The sequence below is a fragment of the Quercus robur genome, chromosome 5 (genome assembly GCF_932294415.1).
Source record: "Quercus robur chromosome 5, dhQueRobu3.1, whole genome shotgun sequence".
NCBI classification, from domain to species: domain Eukaryota; kingdom Viridiplantae; phylum Streptophyta; class Magnoliopsida; order Fagales; family Fagaceae; genus Quercus; species Quercus robur.
The window spans coordinates 76,706,303-76,728,032 of NC_065538.1; the positions used below are offsets into that span (position 1 = coordinate 76,706,303).

The window sequence follows — 21,730 nt, forward strand, 5'->3', positions numbered from 1 at the left end:
GGATTAAATGGGAAGAGCTTTGTAAACCTAAATCCCAAGGTGGAATGGGGTTTAAGGATTTATCAATGTTCAATGATGCATTATTGGCGAAACAAACTTGGCGGCTCATGCACGATAAAACATCCTTGTTCTATAGGGTGTTTAAGTCGAAATTCTTTCCAACAAGTACAATCATGGAGGCAGCCACCCCGAGCTCAGCTTCATATGCATGGCGTAGTATAATAAGAGGCAGAGAAGTCATAAAAAAAGGAGCAATTTGGCGGATAGGAGATGGACATTCTGTAGACATATGGACAGATAGATGGTTGCCGAGAAAACACTCTCCCAGGGTATTATCACCTCGGCCTGAGACACTGGTGGATTCAAAAGTGAGTTCTTTGATAGACGTGGAGCAGAAGCAATGGAAAACAGAGCTGTTGGAGAACACATTGCTCAGTTTTGAAGCGGAGATCATAAGAACAATCCCCCTGTGTCGCACTAATCAGCCTGATGTACTCACATGGCCCTATAATCCTAAAGGAGAATATACTGTGAAATCTGGGTATCAATTTTTGCAAAAGGAAGTCCAGAATACACAACCTGGACAATCTGATACGTCAAGGTTAAGTCCTTTGTGGCAAGCCATTTGGAAGCTACCTGTGCCAAGCAAAGTGAAGAATTTGGTATGGAGGGCAGCAAAAAATTCCTTGCCTTCTAAGGACAATCTGGTTTGGCGGAAGATCATTCAGGATGCAGGCTGTGAAGCATGCCGAGAGCACACTGAAGACGTGAAACATGCTCTCTACAGTTGCCCGAAGCTTGACGACCTGTGGATAAAAATGCCGATCTGGTATCACGAAAATTTGAGAAGAACCGTGTCTTTTGTTGACCTTATAGGGACAGTCTTTGCGGAAAATAGAGAACCAACGCTGTTTGCCATGGTGCTCTGGGCTTTATGGAACCGGAGAAACAACCTTAGACTGGGTAAAAAGGCAGAAAATTTGGACCAACTATTGCAGCGAGCCCGGGAAAGGGTGAGGGAATTTCCACAACACAACACGGCAAGGGGAGCGACAGGGGGAAGTCAAACAACAAGCTGGCAACCTCCAGGTCCTGGTCAGTACAAGGTGAACGTGGATGGGGCTCTTTTTGATGCAGAAAATACAGTCGGTTTGGGTGTGGTTATCAGGGACGAGCATGGGCAGGTAATGGTGTCTCTATTGGAACGCATTCCTCTGCCCTCAACGGCGATAGAAGTGGAAGTGTTGGCAGCTCGACAAGGCATGGAGTTAGCAGTGGAAACGGGTTTCAGAAATATTGTGCTGGAAAGTGATTCTCTGATCCTCATTAAAGCACTAAGGGAAGACTCTTACTCTTTAGCAAGTTTTGGCCACTTAGTGAAGGATATTCAGGTCATAGCCTCTTATTTATCATCGTTTAATTTTACTCATGTTAGGAGGCAATGTAACGGTCTAGCTCATTCTTTAGCAAGGCGAGCTAAGAACCTATCTCAATCTAACGTCTGGATGGAAGATGTACCACCAGATATTTCATATGTTTTACAGGCTGATCTATTTGACCTTCTTTAAGATAAAGCATCGCTTATTGATTCTCAAAAAAAAAAAAAGTATTGGTGTTCAAATCTTCATTCCCCTTGTTATAACTATCAAATTAAAAAAATAAAAATAAAAATAAAAAAAGCTATACCAACCTCCACATCTTTATGTGCCTTGCCAAGGCTCACTACCTAAAAATAAAAAGTTCACACATTTGGTCGTTAAAGCCATGACAATGTGTAGCCCCTTATTTGACCCCGTAAAGCATGCAACTCATCAAGAATCATTTCTATATTGAACTACTCTAGGACCATAGAATAGGAAATTAATATTTTGCAAGTCATTTTTCACTCTTAGATATGAGGCCATTGAAATCAATTCTTGTTTTCTTTTTGCTAGGAAGAAATCCATTATTGTCTTCAAGTGAAAGGAAGGGCCTTTATATCATTAAATGCAACTTCTTCTTTCAAGTATTTATCACAGAAATTCCTTATTTATTTATTTTTTTATTAATTTTTTTTTAACTACTTCAAATGTGCAACATTTCTCAAGTAAATAATGAAATCTGCCATACTTATGATTGTGAGAAGACCTTTGTTTTTTGCAACCGGACACAATGAATTTTGTACTGCTATGAATTATTTAGCTAATATCTGAACTAAAAAAAAAAAATACAAGCCTGTTTTTTTTTACAAGTGACTCTAGCTTCTAGTATCTAATTGAATAGTCTCCCAAAAGCATAAGTAATCAGAGAGCAAATGCAAAACCTAATTGCTTGTCAATGGAGATTTTCCAATAGCAACAAGGTCATGATTAAAACAAAAATTATTTCTACCATATTTACATGATATTGATTCCCATTACTCATCATAGGAAATTTTGTAGGAAGTGAGCACTCCTCCCCATTGAAAAAGACCCTTGAAGGAAATCCATCTCCTTTTGCTATTGTAATACCCGCGGTTTGTGTCTTTGTAAAGGAAATGACAGATTGTTGCTTTCCTGGTACTCTGGATCTTTTGTTGGGTCTGATCCATTTGTCTCTCCTATCAAAAAATTCAAGCCTGGTAAACCTTGAAGGATGATGGTATGGTTGAGCTCTGGAATTTATGTCCCATTGAAAGAATAAACTTTTTTGTAACCTCGATAAGCTTTCTTCATTTGAATTGCAGTGAACCAATTCTCAAAATTCATTTTTCCCCAATTGAATAGAGTGATCCGGGCAGTCCATCCACTCATGTAGTCTGTGTTGACATGCCAATTTATGCTAACCCCACAATTGTCACCACAAGGTAAAGGCTTAGGAATGTTGTAGTGCTTTATTTTGGCCCAAGCTAATGCCTTTTGTGTCCTATTCTCAAAGGGAAGAAGAAGAACTTCTGGAGGGAGAAGCATAGACGGGGCATCCGGATTGCATCTTTTATTGTCACCACAACCACAGGCACATGTATTACAAGGTATAACAGAGTTATTGTAATAGGCAGAGAAGGAAACACAGCACCTAGAGTTCCTTCTGGCTGGCCTTGTGATGTTGCAGACTATTTGCCAAGTTGCAATTGCTGTGGTTACTGCCGAAAGCCCACTAGCATCAGGAAATTCTGTTGCATCCACTCTAATTGGAGGTCCACATTTATAGTCTGGATTAAGAGTGCCTACAATTTTCCATTTCTCGGGGGGATAAAGAGCTGTCCGATTCACATCAGGCAGAATTTTATACACCTGAACTTGAAAAACTGACTTTGATTTGCTTGGATCTAGGATGGTTGGCAAAAGACTTCCATTTCTGCAGCAATAGGGTATTCTTCCTACTATTGTGTCGTTTGCTTTCTCTGGAGGCAAGTCACTGATGACTGGCTTCCTTTCACAATTCATGACTTTAGAAAAATCCATGTTATGTGTAAATTTCACCAGGCACCCCATAAATGCAATCCGCATAGTCTATTTTATGTGTGTAAGCTCCTTTCATTGTGCTTATAAATTCCCCTCTCAACCACTCCCAAGTCAATTTCCAATTATCAAGACGTCCTAAAGGGTTTTTATTCTCCATGGTCACCTGGGCAATATAGTTATTCCCATAGGCTTGAAGAACATCATAGGAAATGGTAAGATCTCCATTCTGGCGCGGTAAGAACTTCGTTTTTAGAACTTTGACCTTAAATTTTGGGTTTCTAGCGCAACATACATACATCGAGGTCTCTGCAGAAATATATATAATAAATTTAGATTGGTAAGAGAAATTAGAGACAAAAGAAACAAGAGCAATCAAGTACTTACTATGACGAGTTGGTGCTGGGCACTTGTATCCATCATTAACAAGCCTTATTGTTTTAGGCATTGGAATCCCAGGTGGTTTCACTCCATACTGAGTGCCACTAAACTGAATTTTGACTTGAATTTGGGTAAGATCTCCAGCAGTGTCAATTGAGGTCTTCAAATCCGCCTGAGGAGATCCTGAAAAATAACTCCCATTCCCAACTGCAGCTGGGAAATCATCACCATCCATTAAAACAGCTCCTCCAGCATTAACTAGAATCTCTTCGTGTTGAAACCCGATAAAAATCTTCCATGCTTTGAGCTCGAATTTGCCCGTGTTCAATACCGTTGATGTGGAATTGAAGGCCCAAGATTGTGCAGTTGCATTCTTCACATGTGGAAATTCTTTCGTCCGAGAGAGGAAGTCATAGGACAAGAAAATCCCATCACAATTTCCTACTGCAGGTGGCGGGGCGGCGGGCATTTCATCATAATCTTGGTTTTTACTCAAACGAACTCCAAAAGACAAGGAGAAAAACACAAATGTTAGCATTCCAAATTCCCTTTTCATGTCTTTCTTTTAGGATCGCGACCATGAAGATCTTAGGATGAAAGTATATGTATTTGAGGATATCACATATTTTTTGGTTGAAAATGGTTGCAAAGATTCAAAGGAGCATAAGAAGGAATTGATGAAATTGATCCAGATTGATAGCAACATACAAGGTAGAGTAGTAGAGAGAGTGATTGAGAAAATGGGTGTAGAGGAAAACTCAAAGATTGACATTTGGGATTGTAGTGAGCTAAATTGGTGGAGAAAAAGTCAGCTGAAACCTCCTCCTCTAAAGTCAGCGATGTATTTGGCGGGTGCTAAGAATTAACGGTCATTTGAATTTTGTAGTTTCTGGTATGATAACTCAGAATGACGAAAACACCCACAGTAGACAATTTTAATCTTGAATTGTTCCATCAATATTAACCTCTTTGTACTCTGTACCATAATCCAATTGTACCGCCAATTTCAGCAAGAAATTAAAAAAAAAAAAAAAATTGTACCATCAATATTAACCTTTATGTGTTTATTTATTATTATTTTTTATAACAGAAAAAAATGGTTAGGGGGCAACCAATGTGGCAATCCTACTTGAGCGTGACCATAGTAATACCTTATTTGCTGAGTTTGGGGCCCTATTGGGGTGCAGAGGGACCATGGTGAGTCATAGCTTCCCAGCCCCATGAGCATGGTTGTCAAAATCCCGATTTAGATCCTACGATACTAAGATTTTACGATCCCACTTGCTTAAAACTATCCGGATCTTTCAAGGATCTAGCGATCGTTCAAGATCAATAGGATCGTACAATTTTGACGATCCCAAACAATCTTGATTTCTTGTAATTTTCTTTAACTTGACAGACGGCTTAGTTGGACCCAAATGAAAAATAACATTCCAATAGACCAAGTTTTGCTATTCTAATGTAGAGAGATAGAGTGTCTTGTTTTGAGATTTTTGACTCCTTTAAATGATGCTTACAAATGGATTTTATGATGTATGGTAATTACATCAAATAGATGCAAATAATTTTTGGTTTTTTTTTTTTTTTTTTTTTTTTTTTTTTTTTTTTTTTTTTTTTTTATATGAATGAATGTATAATTTATATGATTATTTAACATACCAATGTATATTTTTTGTATTTTTCTCAAATAATGTAGGATCTTACGATTTACGATCCCACTTACTTCCCACGATCTTACGTAGGATCTCGATTTTGACAACCTTGCCCATGAGGGACACTAGTGAACCTTGAACTATTAAGGGAGGTAACCCAAGTAAATCCATATTCGGATTCGAACCTTGGACCTTACAAATGGATTTAATGATGTATGGTAATTACATCAAATGGATGCAAATAATTTTTGGTTTTTTTTTTTTATGAATGAATGTATAATTTATATGATTATTTAACATACCAATATATATTTTTTGTATTTTTCTCAAATAATGTAGGATCTTACGGTCCACGATCCCACTTACTTCCCACGATCTTACATAAGATCTTGATTTTGACAACCTTGCCTATGAGGGACACTAGTGAACCTTGAACTATTAAGAGATGTAACCCAAGTAAATCCATATTCGGACTCGAACTTTGGACCTTACACTCAACACATCTTGTGCATCACCTAAGACCACTAGACCACACCTCTCAGTTCTATATTAACCTCTATGAAACTTAAACCCCACGTTGATTCTCTATTTCTTTGTACTCTGTACCATAGTCCAATTGCATCGCAAGCTAGCATAGGATGCAACAGTCATATACGTACAATTTTAATGAAAACAGAAAATGAAAATTCAGCTGAAATGATACTAGTCTTTTCAAAATTCATATATTAGAAGTTAAGAATTCATTAATACAATCGGTGCGGTTGTGCACCATAATTTTTTTCCCTTACAGGTCATAATTAGCTAATTGCTATTGAAACATTTTTCTAGTATTCAATTTATTTCTATCTGACATCATTTCCAATTTCATTGAATCTTTCTTGTACCTTTTTGCAGCCTCTGTTGTAACTTGTACCTTATAGCGTCTAATTCAAATTGAAATTTGAAGCACCTGGTTAAACAATAAATGTTTTTTATTTTTTTTTTATTTTTTTTAATTTTTTTTAAGTATACACAATAAATGTTTAAGGATTAGTATTAAAGCTTAAAGATTCTGAAAGTTATTATCCACCAAAAAACACAGTATCCGAAGCTTGATGTGGTCCACTTTTAATGAGGGTGGATAGAATAGGAGTAAATAAAATAAAAAATAAAAAAAAATTGAATGCTGAAAATTGAAACTTCCATTAATTACATTACATATATTACTAATCCCTAACAGCTAATTTATTGGTCCGTTGGGTTAATAAGTGGGCCTTCTGGCCCTTCTCATTTGGAAAAAAAGAAAGAAAAAAAAGAGAGGAATGGATTAGATTTATTATACATAAAATGTGAATTTAAAATTTAACATAAATACCAAATTTATAATGCATGAATGTATTTTAACCCAGAGTAGACCAAAGAAATTGTTCAAACTTCAAACATTTGTGATTGACCTTTAGTTGAGAATGTGGCTCACTAGGTTGCAGTCATTAACAAAACCAATGCACTAACTTTCCTCATTCATTATCCAACATAATCTCACTCTGATTTGATTTCTAATCGGATCTATTATTGAAAAGATTTCAACTTGATCTGGGCATGCCGGCATATCTCACTTCTGAGCAAACAAAGATAATGGGAATGTCGTGCTTAGTTGTCATTAAATGTGCAACCACTAGTATTTTTCTAAATTTACTTCATGCCCCAGTGACACAGGTAGGAGGACCCCTCTGAGATTCATTAGAAAAGACATGTATCTGATGCTATTTAGTTATATTCATGTCATTGAACAAAATTTTCCAAATGAGCCAATAAATTATGAAAAATGTTAAAAAATGCCTTAAGGATATTAGTTTAGAAACTATTTTTAGAAATATTTTATAGGAAAATGATAAAAAAAATAAAAAAAATTATTGACAGTTTTTTATATTTCTCATAAAAACGATGTCAAAACCTTCTTAATATAGTTTATTAACAATTTTTCTAATAACACCTGTTAACATGACCAATAAACTATTACGTGGATGTTAACATTTGCAATTGGCATAAGCCCATGTCAAAAGAAAAGCAATGAATGCACAGGAATCTCATGGTTGTTCTATGAACAAATAGTATCATATAATGTTCAAGATTCATTTCTCAAAAAATATCTTCATGATTAATAAAAACATTTACCCCGATTTAGTTTTGTTTATTTATCAAGCTCATACTTAACTAACTTTTTCTATAACAAAACAATTAAGCACATGCCTAAAATATTTAATCTCGTGTCAAATGAGCCTTGCTTATTGAAGTTGCCACCCCTGCTGCCTCATGAGCCTTGCTAGGTTCAACCATATCTTTATGCCAAGTCTTTTTAGGATTATAACTTTTGTGCTATAACTTTTGCCACAATTTTGACGTAACAGACTATAAATGTAGTCACCTATTACTTTTATATATATCTACTACTTTTTTCCACTAGTTTGTTTATTGTTATTACGTACCTCTTATTGAGTCATATAACGCATAGTAGCGTAGAATTTCGGTCCAATTCGGCCAATTTGGTATGGTTTGGTACATTTTGTTCCACATCGGTCTATTCGGTCCAGTTCAGCTAATCAATTCATTTCGGTCTCATTTGGTCCAGTTGGTTTAGTTTGTTTCGGTTCAATTTAATCCATTCCATCCTTTCTCCCTTTTATAACTTTGGTTTATTTTTGTATGAATTAATCCCCTTAGTATGGAAGTGAGAATTTGAGTTTATATCAAAACACAATTTATATGAGTGATAATAGATAAGTTGTGTCTATCAATTATTTGAGTAATATCAATTGTAATTACGTGATAAGTTTTGATTATTACAATAATCTCCTTAAGAGAATGAGATATTAGAAACTTAAAAATTTTACTTGTATCAAAAGAAATTAGGAAAATATAATACATAATAACAATAAGTAGAAGAATACAAACAATTTCAAAAAAGAATAATATCAATCAGAAACACCGAAAATAGTAAAAATTATATATTTGTAAAAAAAGGGAGACAAAAATTACTTTTAGAAATTGTTTAATTTTTAGGATGAACAAATTATGTACAATAAAATTTAAAGAATAAATTATACATTATACATGTCAAAATAATTATATATTTTCACACATTGCATGAGTCTACAACTAGTTGCGATAAAAGTTGTGTCAATAAATTTTCTCCTTCATGCCACGTCATCATATTTGCTATATCATTTTAGCTACCAAATCATCTTGGCATACCTTACATCGTGGCCAACCACTTCATGGCTTGCATCATATTGAGCCCCGTTTGTGTTCTGGATTATGGTTTTGCAGCTTGCACTTCTCTAGGTTTAGTTTTGATGGCATACGTTTATGCAATTGCATGCACTATAGGTATGTATGTATGAATAGCTGTTTCAGGGCATAACATATCTTGATATCATGAATTTTGGTGCATTCCTTGCACCACAACATCTGAGAAACAATATTGGTATAATTGAAACTGCAACTTGTACAATCTAGTATCAGCAAGAATTAATTTTACATTCTAGAATTTGAGAAGAATTTTCAAGGTTGTCAACAAACATTCTAGCTCAAGGACCATTCATAACTAGGAAAAAAGCATCACCAACTGTTAAATAGAAAATCCCCTTGTGTTCTTGTTTAAGTTCAATCATCTTCCCCCCACCAGCAGAGCTAAGGAATCCAACCACATGCACGATTCTTCCTCATAAAACCAAAGTTTGCATCTTCAAAGGTCTTCCTTGGACATTGATCATTCTTTCTTCTTTTCACATCTGTTGCCACCACCTAATTTCCATTTTCCTAGAAAAGATGATTTTCAAAATTTACACAAGATTTGTTCAACCTCCTATATATTTTCTTGACATTTTAAATAACCTTAGTAATGAAAGGGGATTTCACAATGTTTACTATGCACATCAACAGTTTTTTTTTTTTTTTTTTTTGGGGGGGGGGGGGGAGGGGGGTGTTGTTGTTTTCCCTTCTCCCACCAATTTCATAATCTTAATCCGTTTTCAAATTTGTAGGTTTGAAATTGTATCCATATCATTGAATGCAGTCTTCGACTTTGACCCTCGTGAGGATCTAGAAGAAGACGACTTTGGAGAAGAACTTGACCTGGACTTTTTTCGCTTCTGTTTCTTTGGAATATTTGGCAGATCTGTAGGTGGAATGTCTTTGAACATATCACATGCTTGTTGGCGTCCCATGGACTGATCAAAATCTGTTACAAGAGATCAAAATATAAGCAGGTGAATTACCATAAACTAAAATGAATTGGCTACACCACTAGAATCCAGAAGAACTATATTATTTCTTTAGATATTTATAGTATTTCAAAATTTACTTGCTAAAAACTTTAGGCGTGGTAAAAAATGGTCCGTTGATGAAAGGGCATGACAAAATTGTTCAAATAATTTTCTTCATGAGTGATCTATTGGAACAAATCTAAAATTTTGAACATTTTACACCCTTATTCTGAAGAAGGGGAAGTAATCAAAATAAACAGACTAAAACATTACTCATATGTGCTCTAAACTGTACAATTCAGTCAACAAGAAACTAAAGCGATTGATGGTATGTACCTCTCTCCAATCTAAAACTTAAATTCAGACAATAAGAGGAACCACCAAAAGGTTAACCAGTTGATATGATGCATACAAAGGCATAGGTATTAATGAAGCCATTATTGAGAGTGCTTAAAAAGTAGAATAAGATACTGTAGGGAAACATATGTGCCTCTTTCTCCATGTAAATGTGTACAAGTATAAAATCACACTTCGATATTCAGTAAAATAATTTAATCACTTGAGCATTGCTAATTTTAAAAAATGGTCAAAGCTTATGCCATAAACCCTTCTTATGTTTTAACTTATTCCTTACCTCTATATTAAAAGGTCAGATCCTAACACTCAAATGTATCAAATACACACCTAGGAGTATCCTGAAAGTATTTAGGAAATGAAGAGTTTCATATACAAATACTCTGAATACATTTATGGCATATCATGTCATGGGAAGGATAAGACCCAACATGATTATCATGTTGAATAAACCTTTTAAGATAAGCTTCATCATAGTACCCTTCTCTGTGTTTTGGGCACTTCGATCATTACAGACATAACTCAGCTACGTGCACTAGCCATCCTAGTTCTAAAACTATTTAGGCATCTACAGCTGTAAGCTTTTTCATGGGAATGTCTACGCACCAAAAACTAGTGTCAAAACAAAATTTTGCCCAAGCTAAACTGAAATATATTACTACAGAACCTATGTATAACGATTACTCCAAGCATCTCATTCAGTAGAGACAGTAAATTATCCATACTATACCAATCACATAATTTTATACACCACTCGGAAAAGTCTTTACAACAATCTTAATTATTAAGCTCCATCTATTTAACAGAAACTCTTAAAAACTCAAATGTAAGCAAAATTTTCCAATCAATGAACTTCAGGGGTGGACCACTAAAAGATGGTATGGTCTTTTTGCCATGAGACATTAGATTCCTCTTGATAGTGAAGTATTCTCTCGTGACAGAACAGCCAAATTCATCTTGTTTGGGGCAAAGAATCTTGAAAACTTTCCATAACTTAGATTTTAACTCCCATACATTAATCTATGTTTTCGTCTTATACTACCTAACCTGTAAAAAGGATCTGTTTGTTCTTGTCTAATTAGTACAAGTGCACATGACATCAAGCAATAGTTTAATAAAGCAACATTTGGAAGCATTAAAATAACTAAAGCATTAATCAAAATGACACTAAGGACCATGCAATCTCTTCCCTACAGAATGTGCTACTTTATAGCCACAAACATATATACATACATACATACATGTACACACACGCACACAAATTTATATGTAAATACGAAAACACGCATGTATGCACACATACTATGTGTGTTTTGTTACCGAAACAGCTGAAACATACCATGAGAGGACCATGTGGAAAGAGCCATAGAGCTGGAATCTCTAAATTCAGCAAGGCTACTAATCGATGTGGAGAATTCAGATGTTGCCTTGAAATCATTCATCTGCACAATCCCACCCAACTGAAAATTTTAGTGAAAAAAAAAAAACACAAAAATGTTAACACTTAGAGATTAAAATAAACAAAGAACCAGAAAAACATAGAAGAAGGAATATGTGGACTGCATACCCAACTAGGTGCACTGCCAGAAGCGGCATCCAATCCTATGTGTGCCACATGCTTGACATCTGTGGGGTACCCAATTTCCATCTCACGCTCCTTCACAACTACAACAACACCCAATTCCCATTTTAGCTCCAAGTCATAAACGCATTCACAGTACATATCTATGTGTGTGTGTGGAGAGAGAGAGAGAGAGAGAGGCATTACCAAATATTTGGGAAATGAATTTGAAACTTTTGTAGATCCCTTTCATCTTGGTTGCCATGGTGGTAGCAGCAAGACAAGAACAAATGCAACAGAGAGCCTTAAAGGGACGACACAACAAAATGGGGGAAGCAGAAACACCAATAAATGTGAAGAGATGGTTCTTTTGCCTGCAGAAAGTAGATGTACTTAGATGGGTCACTTTACTTTTCTACAACTTCAAAGCCATGATAAAGAAGGTATAGAGTAACAAAGAAGTTCCATTGCATGTGATTTTAGGAACATTCTTTTTCCTGTGAATGAAGATTGGTATCAAACATGGATTATAATAACTATCTATGATGCACCAATGAACAAAAAATAGTAACTTAGAAATTAACCAAACCCAAAAAAAAACGATTAAAAAGACAAAGACAACATAGTACCTTAATAATAAAACAGAAAGTGAGGGAGTTTAAAAAAGCAAGCAACTTCACCCCCAGCTCCTTCAACTACTGTTGTACAACTAATCTTGATGAATGAACAAGAATGTACAAAGACCTTCTCTTGGGTCAAGAGGGGTTGGTGCATTCATAACTCTATGAAAGCAAAACCATATTAAAGAGTGAAAGACAAATGAGAAGAGAGATAAAAGGGTGTGGATATATGGGGTTTTGTTGAAAACTGAGACACTGGTGGTGACTGTGGATAAGAGTTGGAAAAGAAAAATGAGAGGAATGAAAGAGCCTTAGGATGCTAAGAGGAAGAAGAGAAAAGAAGATGGGCAGCCATGAAAACTTCCAAAACTAAAGGGTGAAAGAGAAGGCTTTGAAAGACGTGACAAAGAAAAGAGTGGGACAATTATTAATTGGGTGGATTCTGTGCTTATTGCACAAAACAAATAGATTTTTATTTTATAAATTTATATTTGGAAAAAATAAATAAATAAAAGTATAATTTGTATGGTGATTCTTGCTTTGTTTAATTGAAGAAAGGGGCATTCAATCTTTCTATTTCCTATGCTATCTACTTACCATCTATCATCTATGAGCTATGAATGATGTGCTGCATTGTTGAACGGGTAAAGCACCGGCTTCATATACTTTTTCACTCGTTATTTGTTGAGTTATTATTATCACTTTTGTAAGGAAAAGAATAAAGTTTTTATCAATTTTAACATTAAAAATGTTTTAAATTGAGGGTGTGGTAATAGATATAATTGAATTTTTTTTAGAAAATAAATTAATATCATAATAAATAAAAATTTGAAATAAAATTTGGACAGTTGGCATTTTTTGTTGGGGGGTGGGGAGCAAGGCTGGCTTCTTTCTTTGAGTGAGATAATGTGATTTTTTTTTTTTTTTTTTTGAGAGGAACTTTAACGTTAATGCTTAAACTTAGGTAAATCTCACATGGCTACCTCATGTGATTAACTTTTTGATTTCTGTCTCTTTCGCGGCTTTTGTTTTTGGTCTTGTTTCTTCTCTATGTAGTCTTATTTTATTGGTGGAGTATGGAGTGGAACATAATATATGAAATAGAAGATTAGTTATGTGATTAACTTTTTGATTTCTGTCTCTTTCATAGCTTTTGTATTTGGTCTTGTTTCTTCTCTATGTGGTCTCATTTTATTGGTGAAGTATGGAGTGAAACACAATATATGAGACAGAAGATCTAGACTCAAATAAGTATAGTTTATATCACTTTTACTAAAAAAAATTTACAAAATTAATGTGATAAAAAATGTTATTAGTGTCACATGATTAACATCATAATTAACAATTTCTTAATTAGTCTGTTATGTTGTGCTAGTGAGTTGATAAAAAATTTTGTAACGTTTTTGTGTGTGTGTGTTTTTTTTTAAAGAAAGTTTCAACCTATGGCGTCCGCTCCTGATGATACTCTTTATTACCAAACTAATACACCAATCGGTTTTTGGTATAGGCGGGGATTGAACTCTAAACCTCTTATATATTTAACTATCAATGACTTTACCATTCTTAATACCACTCTTACTTTATTGTGACTTGTGTGTTGTCATTTTGTAAAGTTAATGAAATAAAATCTGTAGTACACGTATCCCTTGCATCACTATCCTTATGTGAACTTTAAGTGGTTAGTCTAATAGTCTTTTTTAGGCTTCATATGATTCACGAGATCTTGTGTTGAGTTTCTTTGCACTTGGAGGCATCTCAAAAAGATTTTTTTTTTCTTCATTTAATTACTCAGATCTGTGGAACAGAGAGATTATACTTAGAGAATTGGTCAGGTGCTTTATAAAATATGCATGAGAGAGAGAGAGAGAGAGAGCTATGTTTATAAATTGTACACTGTCTGACAGTTGGAGTAACCTGGTAGATATGCCAGGTTACTACATAGGAATTAACTGGAATTAACATGTGTTAGATATTGTTTTATGACTTTTTTTACATGGAAGGACAACCAATAGTAGATACTTTCTTGTGTGATATTTATCTGCTAGCTTGTGAAGGTGAAGATGATCCATCATTTGAGGACCGAATTGGCCTGTGAACTAAGACTATGATTGCCTGGGCTCCACTTTTTTCTATGGTCCCCAATTGGTCAGCTAGCTTGGCCTTAAAAAAATTAGATTTGATGCAAAGATTGCCTTAACACAACAGGGATGGAATTTAAGATTTCATTTTTTGGGTCCCCACTTTTCTCTATCATGCCCAGTTTTGCGTGGCTTTACAACATTTAGACTTGGTACCAAAATTGCTTAACACAACAGGGTGAAATTTAAGGTTTGATTTTTCTATTGTTGCAAAAAGAATAAAAGATTCATGTCATTCACCCCTCATGTGGGGTTCATTTTCATCATTGATTTATTTTATTTAAGAAATAAGTTGTGTAAAAGTACAATTATATCATTAAGGGACCAGCATGATATCTTAGTGTGATGGTAAAAAACCTCGGCATGAAAACGATTAACATAAGTTCAAATCTAGGTAAGTAAATATGTATATGAAAAAAAAAAAAAAAAAAACAAAACAAAACAGTACTTAACAAAATAGGCTAAAAAGAAGTTGAATCAGAACCTTGAATAGTTTTTAAGCCCAGAGAAAGGGGAGGCAACTAAAATAATGGGATCAATTTTAGGGTCCATATGAAAATAGTTTATTTAATTGAAATTGAAAATAGTACAGTAAGATCTATGAATAATATCAAAAAATGCAATGAAACCCATGAATAATAGCAAAAATAAATTGAATAGTAAAATAAGTTGTCAAATAATAATCTATCCATTGGCAACCTTAATCTCAATAACTTTGTTTATAAAAAATTGAGAATGGACAATTGGATAGGATTGGGTAGAAAATAGAATCCCACCATATCGATCCTTGAAATAGTTGACTGATTAATAACTTGATTGCCAGCTATTGGTGATTTCTATTACAGCTGGGCCAAACACTTATAATTTGATTGTGATTTTCAATATTCTCTGCCAGAATTCATGAAAGCTCTTTTTATATTGGTAAAATTATTTCTCTTTGATCAACATAATACAGTGTGGAGTACTAGTTTATAATATTTCTCAAACCCCATAAACAAAATCATGCAGTTAATTAGATTCAGTGAGAGAAACTGTATCTTCATAACTGTCAAACATTTTTTTTTATAAAATTCTTCCATGCCATTTGAATGGATAAGCCAAAACTTTCTTTACTTCGTTTATATTTTATACACAAATGGCATTTTACTTTGTTTAAGTCTGATTTGTATCAATGTGTGACCCTCACTTTGCTTAAGTAATTTTTGCCTTCGTACTATTATAATATGAAAAAGCTTGCGTGCATATTGTCCTATAATAGAATAACATTAAAAGCCAATTTATGTTTTCTAAGCAAAATCGCACAAAAAAGATTAGGTGGTGTTTGATGTTTCTGCAGAGGTTTTTCTTTCATGGTTGGAGGCACGTTTGGTTCAGTTGTTTCTTTCAGAGAAACAGCACAGAAATTTCTTGGTTACCTAAGATGGAAATGTGCCCTGCACCTTAAGACAATGTTGGGGTTTTCATAGTAATGAGGATCTTGACATGTCCTCCAAAATGCTCCAAATTTAGAACTTGGAATCCATGGTACAATTTTGGAATAATTTGATGGCACTTATATTATGTATTGCAAGTTTATTAAAATAATGAGGCAGCAAGCATAATTGAAAAAGGAAAAAAAGAATTAGATGGTGGAAGAGAAATTAGATTAAATTTAGGTCAATGCTGATTGGTTTGAATCAGGATTAATATAGTGGAAAATGAAAGTTCAATTGTCAAATAATTTAAATTTATTTGTCAACAAGAGGATATGTCCTTTTCAGATTTCTGCTTTTCATTTGGGTCTTTTTCAATTATAAGCTGGAACTTGCTGTAAATCCTATTCATTTTTTTTTGTGAAACAAAGTTATTGGTCCAATGGAATAAAAAGTCCATATGTATTTTATGATTGTAGTACTTCTTCTATGTAGGATGGGATGTTATTGTTAAAATTATTAAGGCCTTTCTTGCCGGCAATGTTGCCGTCCACAAATTAGCCATATATGATACATGGCTATTTCCTTTTTTTTTTTTTTTTTTTTTTTTTTTTGGTTTCCAACTGTGTTTCCTCAAGGCTTTCAACCAGAGACTAATCACTGTTTGTGTCGGGTGGGCCCACAAAGGGGTAAAGCATTGACCTAAGAAATTTTTTTCAAAGTGCAAGTAGCAGGACTCGAACTAGGGAGCACACCTAATTGAGCCCAGTACAAGCACTTTGAGACCAAGAACCCAACTAACTCAACCAACTCCCTGGGTTATACATGGCTATTTCTCTTCTTCATGTTTTAGGCTCTTGGACAGAAAGTCCCTAGTTTTCTGACATGTACTTTTTCTATCTGAGGCTGGATTTTGGTTTTCTTTGCAGTAAAAAGTTTATATGGTTGAACAAATCTAATCAAACTCAAATGGAAGTCAATATGATTGACTCAAATTAGAAAGTAAAAGTATTGGAAAATGGAATGGACATTCATTTTCAAGACAACTCATGACACTACAAGAAAATATGGTCTTCTCAATTTGGAAAAATGTAGCCTGTTATGTGCTGGAATTTGCTGTATATCCAGTTTATTTGACAGTCTTTGAGTTGGGAGTGGTTATTTTTGCCAGTTAAGTAGTTTGGATATTTCAAAATCCTTGATGTATTGTCTCAGATATATTTTTGCATGCGTGTTTCAACGTGTTGGAAGAAAAATAATTATTTAAAAAAATTTTCTTTAATTTTATAAAAATTATGAGATTAAGTAAAGGGTTTAAAAAAAAAAAACTCCTTTATGTAAACCATAAACTCACTAGTAAATTGTTGTACAAAGAAACAACATTTCACATACGAACACAACATTATAGAGATGAAAATAAGTCTAGGCAAAGGCCAACAAGCTTCACCTACTGAAACACAAGAGGAAGCCATATTCACAAACCTTCTGTATAAGCCACCCCGGTGGACTTCAACCATGTTCCTCCTTGTATCAGCTCAGCTACTGTGAACTTTTTGGCTTCCTTTGCACTAGTAATGACATGATAACCAGGCCATTTCACTCGCTTACTAGTACCAGCACGTGGTCCCTTGTTATTATATTCCCCATAATACAATGTTTTTAATGCAAAATCCTTATCCCACACAGACCATCCAGTTGGATCAATATGATCACCAATGTAGGACTGCATGACTACAGTTCTTGAATACTCTTTCCAAGGCCGGCCCAAATATGATCGGACCGAGCCCTTTACGGGCTCAAGATCTGGGCTTGCTATAATGTCACAGTTTTGAATAGAAGTCCCAGTGGCTTGGTTTGGATCAGTTCGACCTTGGGCCGTTACCATGTCGGCCTGTCCACTCATGGGCTTTCGGGCTACTAGTTTGCAATTTTGGAACACAACGGCTGCATTTCCGAATATGAAATCGACAGTTCCAGTGATGTAGGAATCCCGGAAGAATTGCCGGTTTGAGTGGGTGTAGAGAGTGTCTTGGTAAGCATCAATGCGGCAACGATTTATGACGGATTGATCAGCCCCGACGCGGAGTGCCACTGCTTGGTGCTTCTTTGGCCCAGCTGTGTTCTGGAACCAGATATCTTGGGCTATGAATCCATCACCAACTGCAGCTGTATTGGTAGATCATAAATTGGTTATTGTTTTAGAAAGCAACTTTCCTGGATGTGATATGCACCCAGCCCAGATACTAGTGGTCAATTCTGAGGTGCTAGTGTATCATTAAATTAGGCCCAAACAAAAAAGTACATGACCTTTTCCATGCATTTATTTTTTACTTTTTTGCTACAACAAGCCAATTTTTTTAAGGCCCAACAGGCCCATTGTTTTGCTACGCAAAACAAGCCCATATATTTTTTCTTAAGGTCCCACAGGCCCATTTATTATTTTTCTAGGTCCAACATGCCCATTTCTTCTTTTTGGCAAGTTCCAACAGGTCCATTCTATTCCCATCCAAACTATGGTCCTCGTATAAGTTTTTTACACTAGCTTTATTTTGGTGTAAATTCAGTATCTAAAAGGCTTACAAAAAAGGAAAATTATCTTATGCGCTAGACAAAATAAGTGAAAATAAGTGCGCCCTTACAAGTAAGTGGGCCTTATGCCTATAAGTGTAGGCTCAGAATATTTGTGAGAGACGTGTTTCATATTTCTAGCACAATATACTAGATTAAAAAATAAAAATAAAAATAAGGGGGGAGGGCTTATCCGAGACTCTCATGGCAGGTGGGTAAAGGGTTATATGCGATACATTGGAGTAACTACCAGTATCAATGCTGAATTCTGGGCCCTTATAGATGGTCTCAGGCTTGCCTCTCAAATGGGAATCACACACTTGGCAGTGGAGTTGGATGCCAAAGTAATTGTAGATCTTGTTTTATCAAAAAAAAACCCCTAACAGCTCATACACTTTACTCCTAAATGACTGCAGGTATCTACTCAATCAGTTTCAGCAGACCAAGATCAGACATGTATATAGGGAAGCCAACAAAGGAGCAGACTGCCTTGCCAAGAAAGCTTGTTCCTTGGTTAATGATGCTATTAATGATTTTGTTATTTTGAATGTTCCCCCTTCACCTGATCTTGATGTAATTTTGAACTCTGATGTTCACAGTCTGTACTCTCTAAGGCTTACAGCCAATATGTTGCCTTTTGTGACTAGTTAATCTAATATAATGCAGCCTTTTGACCCAAAAAAAAAAAAAAAAAAAAAAAATTGAGTATAAACTATTGGCCAATTCCTTGCATACCAAAATGGCTAAATCAAATAAGAGCATAATTTCAAGAACGTAGCAAACCAGCTACCATTTCTTAATTATTCCACTTTAATAATTAAGAAATAGTAAATTTAATTATGATTCTAAAGTTAAGGTCCCGAAGACTATAAAACAATTGTTTAACATTTTTTTTTTCTCACAATAAATAGGGCAGGGGATTCAAAAAATTAGCTTATCATGAAGAACTAAATAATGTAAATGAGTTAAAATACTCTACATGAAATGCTAACAGTTATAGCATATAGATTTGATGCATTTATCTTATAACAATATTCCTAATTCAATCCAATCTGATTTTGCCATTTTTAATTGCAAACACTTAAAGAAGACTAGTAATAAATTTCAAATCTTGACTTAAAAAGGAATAAGGATCTTTACCTACAGTTGCAGAATTGAAAGTTGTGGTTCCGTCAACAAAATTCAGGCTACCAGTGATAATGGTTGAACTCATGCCATCACCAACTATCATCAAGTTCTTTTTACTCTTCCCAACCTCAACATTCTCTTTATATTTCCCTTTCTTCACATAAATAACGTACCTAGTTTTGCCATTATTTGGTGCCGAGGCCACAGCTTCTTTCACAGTCTTGTACTTCCCACTCCCATCCTTAGCCACCACAGCGTTGGCCTTGATTTCCTTAGGCAAAGCTTGCAAAAGTGTCCTGTCCCTACTCGTGACCCATGTAGGGAATTCTCCATTTAATGGCTCATCAATCATTACTTTGGTTTTCAAGGGTGAAACTGCAACAAGCATGGCTAAGGAAGTTCTGGCTCTTGATATTAAGTCCTTGAGCCCTGGCTCCATTGTGGTCCGAGCTGAGCCCTCTAGTCCATCCAAGCATGTGACATGGTTAGTAAGTACACTACTTAGCCATGCATGTGCATCTTCAATGGAACTTGTAGTCATATTTTGAAAAGCCACTTTCGAGTAAAAAACCCTGTCCATGGACAAGTCCATTAGCTCCACACAATCAAGCAAAGCCGCTTGTTCCCTAGGATTATTGTTGGTCCTTTGGTTGACATTTTTGGCTGTATCCATTGCTTTTTGTATAGCTGATGTGGATTCTTCTAAAAACATTTGCAACATGATTGTCTTATAGTCTTTGACAACTTCTGAGACCATGGATATGCATCCTGCTTGGTGATGGGCTGGATCACAGATGTGGCTGTGTAGGGGGGGATTAGAGGAGCTGGGTTTAATAAGATGGGTAGCAACAAGTGCAGTTGAGAGTATGATAGCAGCAAAGTAGAGAATTAGGTAAAGAGTACTCTTGCAGTGAGAAGTTTTGGGGTTCTCTAACAGAGGTTGATGGGTTGCCATGTTTGGACTTTATGCAATAGTTGTTTTCTCCAGTAAGCTTATCCCTTATCTTGTCTTATGGCCCTTAAATAGAGTATAGGAGAAATAGCGAAAGTTTACTTTAATTGTTGTTCTACAGGTCATAATTATTGGCTTCACATCAAGTGTTGAATTCCTGATAGGATTAGCATTATTTTCCTACTTTTGCATTTTAGATTGTCAATTTGCTAATGTATGATTGACTTTAAGCTAGTGGGATTATTAGTCTTGAGGTTTCTCAATTCACTGTTTCATGAAAAGTGATATTAGAGATATAACTATATAGACCTTGCAAATTATTCTGATAACTTTTAAACAAAAAACAAATAAGTGATCAAAATCATATATATTATATTAGTGTGTAAGCTGAGAAAAAGTTTAATTTAAAATCCAAATTAAATTTTGATTGCACACTAATTTTGTGCTAAGTGTCAATCTAATTACCCTATTATTTGATGCCAAGTGTCTTTATATTTCAAATACACTATAATTTCGCACAAAGTTTTATTTCTATTGTGCTTTAATTGTGTGTCGATTATGTTTACATGCAAATTCATATATCTAAACTTGGAAAATATAAAAAGACTTAATTCTAATTTATTATGGTTCTTTATAATACTATTAATATGTACCATTGATTACTTATTAGGTACACACTGCACCCTCGCGCACACACACACTAAAAGCTAGTTTTTTTTAGCACCACTGAATGCTCTAACCTAGTTTAATTTAAAGTGTTTAGATTAATATTCAGGTCTATTTTGTGCTTGTTTGGTTACTACGATTTGAGCAACAAAATTACGATTGCAGTTTCAAAACGTGATTTTTATAATGTCTTAATTTACAAATTGTGTGTTTCTGGTTCCAATAATATGATTTTTTTATGTGGCATGAGACCGAGTAGTAATGATAAAAAGTTGTTGACACAATTTTATGCGGAGTGAGATATATATATATATATATATATATATATATATATATATCTATAGTGCTGTTTTTGACATTTCTTTATTAGGTAGCTTTACATAAAGGCCTGTGTTTGTTGCTTTAGTGCTGTTTTTTTTTTTTTTTTTTAGAATCGAAAAAAAAAAATGGTGCATTTATTTTTTATTTAAAAGAACAACACTAATGCAACAAACACCAATTAAACGCTCCAACACTAGTGCAAAAAAAAAGTAAAACTTTTTTCAAGAATTCTCAAAAGCACAGTTAAATATCATCTTTACGAGGAGTATTGGTCAAAAATTACGGTATTATCTAGATATTGTTGATAATTATTC

At 34.7% G+C, this 21,730-nt stretch overlaps 2 protein-coding genes and 1 pseudogene across 6 annotated transcripts; all 3 read right to left on the bottom strand.

Annotated features, from left to right (window-relative positions):
- Positions 1-2,313: 2,313 nt before the first annotated feature.
- Positions 2,314-4,356, bottom strand: LOC126729190 (COBRA-like protein 10; annotated as a pseudogene).
- A 4,542-nt stretch (positions 4,357-8,898) lies between these two features.
- LOC126727168 (CRIB domain-containing protein RIC10) lies at positions 8,899-12,661 on the bottom strand. Of its 5 annotated transcripts, none has more exons than XM_050432714.1 (6): positions 12,241-12,659; positions 11,819-11,985; positions 11,618-11,715; positions 11,390-11,510; positions 9,566-9,671; positions 8,899-9,235 (listed from the first exon to the last, which is right to left on the bottom strand). In XM_050432714.1, exons 2-6 carry the CDS (start codon positions 11,874-11,876, stop codon positions 9,217-9,219), a joined length of 402 nt encoding a protein of 133 aa, XP_050288671.1. In that variant the 5' UTR covers positions 11,877-11,985; positions 12,241-12,659; the 3' UTR covers positions 8,899-9,216. The 5 variants fall into 5 exon arrangements, with proteins under 5 accessions (XP_050288671.1, XP_050288670.1, XP_050288667.1 ...); XM_050432713.1 differs by having other exon boundaries at positions 8,899-9,250; positions 12,241-12,658; XM_050432710.1 differs by having other exon boundaries at positions 8,899-9,671; positions 11,819-12,108; positions 12,241-12,661.
- Positions 12,662-17,113: 4,452 nt separating this feature from the next.
- Positions 17,114-20,492, bottom strand: LOC126727169 (pectinesterase). The gene is made up of 2 exons (XM_050432715.1): positions 19,490-20,492; positions 17,114-17,947 (listed from the first exon to the last, which is right to left on the bottom strand). The coding sequence occupies exons 1-2, from the start codon at positions 20,430-20,432 to the stop codon at positions 17,256-17,258; spliced, it is 1,635 nt and encodes a 544-aa protein (XP_050288672.1). The 5' UTR covers positions 20,433-20,492; the 3' UTR covers positions 17,114-17,255.
- Between the last annotated feature and the right edge of the window lie 1,238 nt (positions 20,493-21,730).

Coding starts and splice junctions, on each gene's coding strand:
- LOC126727169 (XM_050432715.1), bottom strand. CDS start 20,432: ATGGCAACCCATCAACCTCTGTTAGAGAACCCCAAAACTTCTCACTGC. Junction 17,948..19,489: donor TTTCAATTCTGCAACTGTAG/GTAAAGATCCTT, acceptor CTACCAATACAG/CTGCAGTTGGTGATGGATTC.
- LOC126727168 (XM_050432710.1), bottom strand. CDS start 11,876: ATGGCAACCAAGATGAAAGGGATCTACAAAAGTTTCAAATTCATTTCC. Junction 11,511..11,617: donor CTGGCAGTGCACCTAGTTGG/GTATGCAGTCCA, acceptor TAAAATTTTCAG/TTGGGTGGGATTGTGCAGAT. Junction 9,672..11,389: donor TTCCACATGGTCCTCTCATG/GTATGTTTCAGC, acceptor CTCTTGTAACAG/ATTTTGATCAGTCCATGGGA.